Source organism: Chenopodium album, chromosome 10 (assembly GCF_948465745.1).
Source record: "Chenopodium album chromosome 10, dcCheAlbu1.1, whole genome shotgun sequence".
Classification (NCBI taxonomy): domain Eukaryota; kingdom Viridiplantae; phylum Streptophyta; class Magnoliopsida; order Caryophyllales; family Amaranthaceae; genus Chenopodium; species Chenopodium album.
Window position 1 is genome coordinate 5,822,282 of NC_137843.1, and position 12,170 is coordinate 5,834,451.

The 12,170-nt window shown below is 29.8% G+C and overlaps 1 protein-coding gene across 1 annotated transcript; it reads right to left on the reverse strand.

The window, feature by feature from the left end:
* Positions 1 to 1,491: 1,491 nt before the first annotated feature.
* On the reverse strand, positions 1,492 to 4,955 carry LOC145564642 (patatin-like protein 1). Its single transcript, XM_081624902.1, has 7 exons — positions 4,803 to 4,955; positions 3,592 to 3,773; positions 3,289 to 3,463; positions 3,012 to 3,161; positions 2,480 to 2,773; positions 2,015 to 2,190; positions 1,492 to 1,567 (listed from the first exon to the last, which is right to left on the reverse strand). Exons 1-7 carry the CDS (start codon positions 4,953 to 4,955, stop codon positions 1,492 to 1,494), a joined length of 1,206 nt encoding a protein of 401 aa, XP_081481028.1.
* Between the last annotated feature and the right edge of the window lie 7,215 nt (positions 4,956 to 12,170).

Sequence of the window (12,170 nt, forward strand, 5' to 3'; positions counted from 1 at the left end):
GGTGTACTTTGTGGATGTACTGTAGACCCATATATGACTTCTAGTGTCAGGACTCTGAAGCTACGTGCCTACATCTATTCTGAGGGACTTAAGGTTAAATTTTATAACTTCATGGTCCAGATGGCCCTGTTTGTGGCTGTTTGAATGTACTACTTGCCTACGTACTTAATTCAATTTTAATTTGCAATTTATAGGCAGGCATGTGTCATGGCAGGCTTGTGTACCAGCCACCAGCACTGTGGATACCTTGCGTCATTGTAAAAAGTAAGAAGAAGGATTCCTGGTTTCTTTGTGATCTCTTCAATTGTCTTTTGGCTTCTGATTTCGTTTTAAAATTGGTTGAACATACTTCCTATAATTCCTATAGTTGTTGGCACTTGAAAACTAATTTGTGGAGTTTCTGGAAGATACTTGTGGATCATTATTGTGATTTGATTGTGTTCAGTGTCTGGACTTTTGGAGTTCTATTTTCTGACTTTTTGCTGATTCTCTTCCTGCGTTGTATTCATAAAGTTTCGTTTTTATGGGATTGATAAATGCATCCAATATCTCACTCTAGTGCTTTAATTCTTCGTCTTTCTGTGATTCTTACTTGGATATATATATATATATAGTTAAGTGCAGCATGGTACTTTTAATTGCGCAAGGCTTAGGACTTGAGTAATGAAAGCTTGCAGAAAGAGAGTATTATGGTTACAATCTTGGATTTCGTATTAGATATCAGCTAATCAATCTACAATATGATCTTCTGATATGACTTTTGATGAAAGCTTATGTTATTTGCTGCCTGGCCAGGCGTCTGATTATACATTACTGTTATTCATTGCTGTTATCTGAACTGGTTTTGTAATTTGTAGTGTAGAGCCGAGATGTCTTATGCCACTCATCTTATGTGACATTCTGTGAATATTGTTCTTCCATAGTTAGTGAAAGTAATCGTCTGTATCAGCATTGTAGTGATGTTTCAGGAAGTGAAAAAGTCATCTTACATCTTTCCTCTTTTATTCTCAGGAAGTCAAGCTCCAAGTTCAGAATCTAAGTGGGAAATTGAAGATAAAAGTTAATAGAACTGAAGTCAGCTCTTTCTGCCTTGCAAAATCTGAATTGTGATGTGATTTGTGCCATTGGTTTGGCTGGTGCACAGCCAACCTAACACAACTTGGTCAAATAAAAGCAGACCAAGAAGTAACTCTGAGAAAAGAGTGCTTCTTCAGCAGTGTATGATTCTGGCTGTTATTATCTCAGTATCATTTTGATCTATTCTCATCTTCGTCCTTACATGTTTCCGTATGGAATGGCTGTTTAGATAGGGAATGATAATAACATATTTTAAATGTTAAACACCTTTCTTCAATGAAAAATAAAGGGTTTTGATTTAAGTTCATACACACAAACTAGAAAGCATCTTGTCTTTCAAAATTTATTGATAATTATGTAAAGATCCTGTAAATTCAAAAAATATATATATATCTAAATAAAAACACAAAATCATTACAGTTGTGCTTTTGTAATGACAAATTTTTGGGTATTCCGGAATTTCCTTTCTTCTGAGAGTCGTTTTGCCAGCCTGCACATGTTACCTGCTATTAGTTGACAATTTTAGATAAAAATATATAATTAAATCCCTAAATCTATGCTAAAGAATGCATGGTTAAGGTGTAATATTTTTCTATAACACGTTATAGGTGTACACGTACCAAGGTGTACACGTACCAATGATTTCTTCCTTGGTCCGAAATTAATTATCAGATGATATGAATCTCGTATGATTAGTACAAGATTTGATTTAGATAATAAAGGTTACTTTCGGTTGTCTAGTTATGAATTAATTACCAATTCAAGAAAGTTGACAACCTTATTTATTTATCCCAATTTTACTTAAAGCATGTCACTATTAGCGAACAAGAAAAGGTGGTTTATTTATCAATTTTCGTCAGTGATCTAATCTAATACAGTACAATGTACGAGTAAATAACAAGAACTAAAAATTTTCAGAATATATCTAGGGTTAAACCTTGTGAGGACTTCTGCATTGGTGCCCATGTCTTGAATAGCTTCGAGAAATCCAGTTTCAGGGTCAACTCGTGAAGCTGGTTTGTTGAGCAACTCTTGACCAATTTTTACCAGATTTTGCATGTTCTCTTTTGTTGATACATCTAGTGATGTTGCTACTCCTGTTAAGCTATTATCCTGTTTTCATAAAAAGGAATGTTATCAATGATCAAATGATGTTAAGTATGCGTGTGAATGTGTGATGCATGGTGTATGAACACATTAAATTCAAGTTACATGCATCAGAGGTGTCAAAAAATGACCCGACTCGACTAGACCAGACCAAACCCAAGTGCCTGGTGTATGGTGTATAAATATACTAGTATACCAGCAAGCACGTGATCATCCGTGTGTACACGAGTGCCTCTCATGGTGCATAATGCTATTACTGACTTACTGAGAAAGTGTAATGCGTCGATCTGCTTACTTGAATACGAATGTAGTTGTCTTGAGTTTGAGTAGCCTGAAAAAGAACACTATTGTGAAGATCAACCATATCAGCTCCAGATTCAAAGAGACAATCTATAATAGGAGTTGATCCACCATTCATAATCCAAGAAAGAGGCCCCCATTTTGCTGTCATTTTAGCATTATATTTTTCCTCATTCTTTGCTGATCCACTTCCTATTGAAATCACTAGCAACCTTCCATCATGCATTCGGTGAGCATTTGGGTTTTCCTTTATCATTTGTTTGCTCACTTCAATCATAGCTATCAAAGTCTGGACGAAGAAAACGACAATATTTGTTAATTGTCAAAATCTTATATTGTCGACTTACACTAATTAACTTTTAATGTTTCACAATAAGTTATTGTAAGTCTGTCTCACCTAATGCATTCTAGTTATTGTGCATAATATTATAATGTTAAACTACTCTATATGTATGTGATTGCAACCTAAATCATTAGTATAACGTACAATAAGTCGAGATTGATATGAAAAAGATTTGTTTTTATACCGGATTATTGTCCACAATTCCACCATCAATAAGGTTAAATTCCCTAACACTTGGATCTCCAAATTGATATGAGGGGAGAAATGTTGGGGCAGCCGATCCACCAATGCATATATCAGATAGCTTTGCATCAATAGAATGTTGAGCTGGTATCTAAAGGATCACACAATATCGTTATTTGTGCACTCAAGGGCACAACACCGAAAGCATGACGTGCATTATGCTCATGAACAATACAATAGTAGCAAAAATATTCTGATAAACGAAAAATAAAGCCAACCTTGAAAGAAGAAAATATAACTGGTTGGAGCAACTTAATATCAAAAGCTGGAATAATGAGATTTGTTAAAGTCTGATGAAGCTTCATTTCTTTTAAATCTCTTCTCAACAAATTATGCAGATAATTGCCATCATATTTAGGCCCTGTCATTGATTTGAAAAAGCTAAATACTCCGCTGTAATGCATCCAAAGGAAAACCAATCAATATGACACATACAAATAGTGCGAGCATACATAAGACTATGAGAGTAGCATCTGAATAGTGTAAAATTTCAAACGTTCAACAAATTTTATAACGCGCACCTTTCTTGTGGAAATATCTTAGGGGAGTGTTCTAGATAAAAAGGGACGATATCCTTGGCAGCATAAAGAGGGCGATTATTTTCATCTGGTGCTGTTAACATAGCACCTACTATACCACCAGTACTTGTTCCAGCAATCACATCAAAATAATCTGCTAATCTTGCATCTTCACCGTCCAATTTCTTAAAAAATAAATAAATTAATAAAATCATATTCCCTCCGTCCCTAAATTAAAAGCTTCTTTCTCTATATTATGTGAGTAATAAATGATAAAAAGAGGTTTTGTATTAAGTGACGGAGTATTTCAGTGTGAATATATTCCCTTTTTGGTGAGACCGATTTCTATCAAAATAATTGTAAGTACATTTATTCTAATACATTTTCTAAAAGTAGTAGGCATGCATATATTAATAAAATTATATTCCATTTCCTTGTCTAATGAATTGCCTTATAAATTAATTATTGTAGCTAAACATTAAAATTATTTTCTGCTGATTAAATTGTTGTTCAAAGACTAAGGGTCTGTTCACATTTTCTGAACTAAATTGCACTAAACTGATTGGAGTTGAACTGAACTAAACTGAACTGATTGGAGCTGAACTGAACTGAGGTGAAATGAATATTTTATGAGAGAGGGAAATTAGGAGCTGAACTGAACTGAACTGCTTGGAGCTGAGCTGAATTGAAGTGAAATTAAGCTGAAGTGAACAGGCCCTAAACCAATTCTTATCAATCACAATGATTTATGTTGACTTATGCCTTTAATATCGATAACTAAAGTTGACTTATAATGCTTTTAACATCGCGACAACTAAAATACATTTATCAAAACAAAATTTTATCTACCAAAATTGACAGTATTTTATTACATCTGAATTTTTTTCATCAACACTTTCTTTTTGATTTCATGCAAATTAATTAAAATTGTTTTTTTTTTTAACTTTTTTTTTTTTTTTTTTTACTGAAATAAGATAAATTATTATACGGAGTATATATGAAAGAAAAGCGTAATTATGGACATAAAATCTGCAAGAGAATAAATCAATAGCAATGTAGTAAAATGGATCACAATAACTTTCTACTTAGCCTTTGTTTTTTTTCTTTTTTTTTAATTGAACTTTCTCTTTCGCATAACTCTATGAGTGGACGTGTGACATACATACATACATACATACATACATACATTTAAAAGTGCAAAATAGACGACATACTTGAAGTTGTTGCTCGAGAAAACTAGCAATAATAGCAGGTATAAGACCGCGAACTCCACCACCATCCATGCTAAGGATGGTAATAAGCTTCTTGTTTTTGTTGTTGAATTTGATCACTGAAGGAGGATCTTGTGCTTGAGGCATTGCCGCCATTTTCGAATAAACGTTTCTTCAACACAATAAAAACAGATTGAAATTGGAGATGAAGATAATGAAGAAGATGCAAGAAATTATGCTTTAATTATGGAAACTAATAATAACAAGTTACATGCATTTATATATGAAATTTCAAATGGCTTGGTTAACAATTTGACTCTAATAAACTAAAGCTACTAGCTGTTCATAATTAATTGTACAATTATTATAAAAACAAGTTCATCTTATGCATAATTAGTCAGATTATATTATATAGTTCTGTTTAATTAAATTATACTCCATAAGGGTAATTGTTTATATTATCAAAACAAAAAAGGAATAATAATTGCTTAGAAAAGGTCTAATTTGGTGGTGGCTTTGTGCACGTTTAATTTGTAAGTGCTGTTCTATACTAGCTAAAGACCAGGTTTTATTTAAACTTTAGAATGTTACGTTACTTACGCGCGTAGACTTGGAGGATATAGATAACATTATATATTAAGGGTATGTCCTCTTCAGCTTATTTTCAGTTTAGTTCCGTTCAGCTCCAATAAGTTCAATTCAGTTCTTATTTTAATTTCTTTCTCTCATAAAATATTTAGTTCAGTTTAGCTCAGCTCAGTCCAGTCAATCAGAAAAGACCCTAAGTGGTTTATTGATAATAAATTAATATGATAAACATACAAGTATTTTTGGAAAAGAATTAATCGTAAGTCAATGTACATATGTTGACAAATATAAATCCATCTCCAAATATGTGATATCCTTTATAATTTATCTATCATGTATACGTATTAGTGTATCACTTACGGTTAAGTGGAGATGAAATTTAAGAGGAAGATTGAAACAATGCATGGCCCCAATCATGGACAAGGGATAAATGGATGTTAAGTATTATTGAAAGTGAATCAAATTATTGTTAACATTGAACCTTCCTTCATGTAATTAAATTAATACCTAATAAAATTAAACGTGAAAAACTAATTATAAATTCATCGCCATTATCTTCCATAATTACTACCAACCGAATATGTCAATTAAAACTCTCAACTTTATATCTTAACTCAACACTAATATTCTCAAGTCTCAGCTATTGGTGGTTTTCTAACTAATTTTGGCTATTGAGTAATCCAGGTTAAGGAAGCATTTAGCCTACAGCACCTAACATCAAACCATAAAGTCGATAATACAAGCACTCGTATTTATATTTTTCAATGAAGCTACACAAATTACGAGGTCCATAAAACATTAAAATTTCCTCTGTCCCTTAATTACAAGCCTGTATTCCTATTTTGTTGATGTGCTTTCTAAAAATATCACATAATCAATATAAACTAATAAAATTTTAAAAATTAATATATAATTAATGAAATAATTGGTAAAAATATCTCCTCGGAGATAACATAATAAACTTTCCTTTTTTAAAACTTTTCGTATTTGTATAGATATAAGAATTAGATTCCTACCCGTATATAGATTAGTCTACAATCTTTACCCATATAAAAACACGCGGCACTCGACAGACAAAATGTAAAACATTTCGGCTTCTTTCAGTTTCTTGGTAATTTCGCATCCTCTTCCTCCTCCTTATTTGTAGGTTATTAATCTTCACCCGAGGAGGATTAATCATTTTAGAGTTTTCACCCAAACTCACTACTCCCTCCGTCCTTTTATTATATGCCTATTTCTCATTTTGCACGGAAATTAAGAAAGTTAAAGATTCCTTAAAACTAAAAATTGGGAGTACAAATATGCATGTGGGATTAGAGAGAGATAGAGAGAAAGAAAAAGGTGGTTGAGAATTAGGAGAGAGAAAGTATTGGGAATTGATGTAAAGTACAAAAAAAAAAAAAAAAAAAATGATAACAACTCATCAAAACAAGAATAATATTGGCAAAAAGTACAACCTATAAATAGAAACATGCACTTAATTTTGGTCACCCCAAAAAAGAATACAGGTATGTAATAAAGGGACGGAGGGAAACTAATTTAGTATCTTTTTCTCTTTTAAATATTATAGTATTTTTTTTTCTTTTTAGGTTCTCATTCAAATCCACTACTACTTTTTATTTTATTTTATTGTTATTCCTTTTCACTTTATTACTTTTCAATAAGCTATTACCCCACTATCTTATTTTATAATTTTTAATACTCCAATTCCCTCACTAACCTTATTTAAATCCATTAAATTGCCTAAAACATATAAACTTTCATATTTCCTGCACCAGTATGTTTATTCGACCTAATAGAAAGATTTGCATATTAGAAAGTTCTAGGCCTTGTAGCATGTGGGATTGTGGGATCAAATAGGTTTTCCTTTATTGTTATTTTTACTTTTCTTTTTCGATAACTTGCTCTTTAAAATCTCTATCGATCAACTAGTAAAAATTTATAATTAACAAGACTTGTAAGAATTAAATAATGATTCGTTGTGACCAGAATAACAATTCAATTAGAATGGAGTATGAACTTGAATCATACCGGTTTTCAATTACATGAAAATCCCCAAAACAATAACAAATAATTATAGCAAATTAAACTAATTAAAACAAATAACCTCTGATTTTGATTTGTTCATGGTTTCTTCTTCGAATTTTGAAGACGGTGTAGTTTTTCCCTTCGTGTTGTTTTTTTGCTTTTTTTGATCATAAGATACGCATCCTAACGAAGCCATAATTCTATGTAGAATATCCTTGACTTTTTGAGATCAATGGAATCAACTCTTTATTCTTAAGAACGTGAAGACACTCTTTATTATTTAACAACGTGAAGAACAATAACCCTAATAGCAGGCTAATAGAGCAATATATAGTACTCCGTATAATCTTTTTATTTTCGAAGAAACCTAAAACAATCCTATCAGTTAATTAGTTATAGATAGCTGTAAAGTTGGCCTACTCAAAAATTATCCTGATTCAACTAGTTAACTTGAAAGATATAGGACTTTAGGAGTGTATAGAAGTCAAATTCTCTATTTGTGATGTTAATTTTACATCAATTAGAAATATATATATATATATATATACACGTATATATTATTTCGTAAATATGACGGATAAAGTGTAACACTTATTATTAAGAGGGAGTATTGCTCTTTACTAGAGAAAAATTAATCCTATTGACCTCTAAGGTTGTAAAGAGCTTAGCAATGCGGTTTACAATCATCCCATAACAATGTTAAGTTGTACCAAGATAAATAAAAGTTATTGTGGTATTATTTTTTATTTTTTTTATTTTTTTTGTGCAAAAGAGGAGCAAGCCATTGTGGTATATATAATAGTTACGAATTACGAATACAACAAAAGGAATGATTATATATATAGAGCATTAGTAACGTAGAACAAAGGATGACTAATTTGCATATTGTTTTCTCAAAAATTAAATAAAATGCAATATCCAATTTGATGTGTATTAGGCTATTAGCATATTCATAAACACTGTCTCAACGGGGTCTTCAAATCAAATCAACATTAAAAAGCTCACGACTCATAATATCCAGCTAGAAGGAATCCTTGGAAAAAAATCAAGAAGAAATTAAATTAAACTTTATTTTTTGAAGATATTAAACTAATTAAAGCTGCTTTTAACGTCATTTGTCCAATTTCCTTCAAAAAAAGTCACTAATCTATACTATATACTAAAGTAATCACCGGAGGGACACTTGACATGATTTTGTGAAAAAATTTCCCTCCAAAATGCTCTACTTAAAAAAAAAAAAAAAAAAAAAAAAAAAAAAAAAAAAATCTATTAAAAAAATTAAAATTCTTTTAAAAGATAGACATTAATAAATTCAACTTTAAAAAAAAAAAAAAAAGTGTTACAAAAGTCATTTAATTTCAAAAAACTTTATTTCAATTAAGTATTATTATTATTATTATTAGTAAATCATACTTTATAAATCCGTGCATTGCACGGGCCAAAAGTAGTTAATCCAATAATAATCCCAAAACCTACAACGTAACGAGCAAGATATAATCCCAAAATGGATGATAACTCTAGGAATACGAAAGATACTAAACTTTGTAATACTTATAATAGATACTCCTATGAGGCTATGATATGCGTATTCCTATATTCTTATTCAATATATTAATTAAATTTTTTCTTTCCGATTTTGTTATAAATTGTTTAATTAGATTAGTGGTATGTACATGAAATTTTTTTGATCTTGCAATTAAATTAGAGAATGCGAAATTAGCTACTCGTAATAAGAATTTTGGAGGGATTACTCACCAAGCGCTCCATAGGTCATTACAAAATAGCATATGTAGAGTTTCCTCAAACAAAAATCTAAAATTAATTACTCCGTATTAATTAAATATAAAAAATACGTAGGATATCTTTTCAAAAAAAAAAAATTAAATAAATAAATAAATAACGTAGAATAGAATAGGATAAGGAATAGAATCATAGATATACTTATGTGATTGTGTACTGCTCATATGACTAATATATAAAGCTAAACTTTTAGCCAGGTCATGAGACAGCGACACTCGACGTTTTAACTTTTTGCCAAGTGTCGTGCCATGTTGGATAGATTTAAATGGACTTCACAAGATAAAAAAAAAATAAAAAAGGTTAGTTTAGAATTCTATTTGTCTAGAATTTTAGGATAATATTGTTGGTTTAGAATTTTATTTTCGATAAAATACTAATATTTCAAATGTACAAATTGAATTATAATTCTATTCAAAAAAATTATTAGATTATAATTCTAAAAAATTATCATATAAATTTATTTTTTATATCATAATATATTTTGTAGCTAAGGAAGTAGTTCAAAGTGTAAAAATCCATAATCTAATAGAATTTTATTACTATGTAGACCTGTCAATTAGGGTCAGGTCATGAGTCATCTCGGATTGGGTCACTTCAAGTTACGAGTCAAGAAATATTCAACCCTTACCCAAAGTTTTGGGTTCGGGTCAACCCAACGGGTTTTGAACATTTATTTAATTTAATTTATTTTTGCTATTTTTTTATTTTTTAATGTAATTAAATCGAATATTTCCACCAATATTATTATTAGTCATTATATGCCTACTAGATAACAAATCGTCACAAAAGCACGTCAATCTAATATATATATATATAGAGGGGAGTTTTTTCCAGAGATTTTAGAGAGCCACGTAGGATTTTGTTATTTAAAAAAAAATAGAGTGTCACATATTTATGTGTGCCACGTAGGATGAAATAAAAACAATAAAATTAAAAATTAAAATTATCATACTAATATAATGATTTATCTAAGTATTTCAAATAAAATATGTTAATCCTTTAAAAATTTATTAATTCTATCCTACCATTATCTTTCTACGATTCAAAGAACTATACAAAAAAAAAATGAAAAATTAAAATTATCATACTAATCTAATGATTTATCTAATTATTTCAAATAAAATATGTTAATCCTTTTAACAAGTTTCACGGACTTTCAAAAAAGTGATATTAAAAAAAAAAACATAATTACAAAAAATCATAATGTATGATTATTATAATCCCCAATATCCAAAATCACGTAAAAAATGTAGTATGTATTAAAAAAATAAAAAAAATTATTCATATAGATAATAACTAAAAAAATGATAAAATTTTAAATTAACAAGATAAATTACCATGGCATATTCATTTGATTGGTGTCGTTAATAAAAACAACATTGATATGGATAACAATTAAAAAGGATTTTATAAAGAATGATAAGATTTATGTAGAGAAGATATGATGTATTGTACTTCCTTATAAATAGGCCTTAATTTAATTCACAATACATAGAAAAATATTAATTGTTTCTTTTCATAGTCGGAGATCCCAAGATTCATGGCTATACAAAGTGAAATTTATAATACAATTTATAATACCTTCGAGGATGCAATGGTAAACAAAGATACAACTAAGGTTGGAAATGGAAAAAAATTAATTTTATCACCGTCATTGATCGGAGGCACAAGAAATATGTACCAGAATTACAAAGAAACGATATACTCTACACACTACATATTTAGGGCTGAAAAAGGGAGTAGGATAATCCTGTCAACGTCATTCACAGGAGACACAAGATACATAAATCAAAACTACAAAAAAAGAATAGAGTATTCTGCATAGATGTGTAGAAGAGAGAATTCTATTTGAAGCACACATTGGTTTTTTTTTATAATTTTTGTTAATATAATAATAATAATAATAATAATAATAATAATAATAAATGTCGAAACAAATCTAAAATAATATTAAAAATAAAGCCGTGCAACGCACGGGCTTCACACCTAGTTACTAACTAATTTTGTATCAATGATCTTTTTTAAAATTAGACATATAGATTAAAAAATTTATCTTAAAATTCAATAAAAAAAACCCGGGCATCGCACGAGCACAAAACTAGTTTACATATATTTACGGAGTAAATATGGAAAGCTCAATTACTAGCATAATACGAGTACAAAATCAATTAGCATAGACTACTTACAAAATTAATAACGACAGCTCATGAAATTCTTAGCTAATACATTGTAATTAGGATTAATTTAAGAAGCAATAAATCATTGACCTCCCTTGATGAACAAGTTAAGGATAAGATATACGGAGTATCCTCTTAAATTATGAAAATCTTGACCTTCTATATGTAGACTTCTATTGAAGGGCCACGGATTGACTATTTTAATTTATACTTGCACTTAATTGGTAAATCTCTCTTCCCTCAAAAAAAATAAAAAAAGGTTAATCTCTTAATTAATTTTCGATTTGAAGATTAAAGAAAAAATAAATAATGAACTGTTATGAATTATAATTACAATAAAATATGGGCCCTATTTGGCAGTTCATAATTAAGGGAATAATGAGTATAAATAGTCAAAATAGATAGTGTAATGTACAATCATAGAAATGGATAACTCGAAGACTTAGACATTGACCAAACCTGGACGATATTGACTTGATAGATGTTTAATCATTCTGATCTTAGTGGTATACTGGCATGTTCCATTTATTTGAGTTTGTCATTAATTAACTAATTTAAATTTAACTTATATTCCTAACAAATTTTTATTAGAGCAATTCCTATTATTGTAGCTAGGGACATGCTTGTAATTTCAACAGTTTTCTAGTTACTAGCTTGAGACTCCAGCTAGAGCCTGCCTGACACCAAGTTAGAGTCCAATTTTTGGAGCTCCAATAGAGTCCTTATGACACCAAGTTTAGTTTTTTTTTTTTAAGAGAAACCAAAATTTCCATATTTA

Coding starts and splice junctions, on each gene's coding strand:
- LOC145564642 (XM_081624902.1), bottom strand. CDS start 4,955: ATGGCGGCAATGCCTCAAGCACAAGATCCTCCTTCAGTGATCAAATTC. Junction 3,464..3,591: donor AAGATATTTCCACAAGAAAG/GTGCGCGTTATA, acceptor GATGCATTACAG/CGGAGTATTTAGCTTTTTCA. Junction 2,191..2,479: donor ACAACTACATTCGTATTCAA/GTAAGCAGATCG, acceptor TTATGAAAACAG/GATAATAGCTTAACAGGAGT.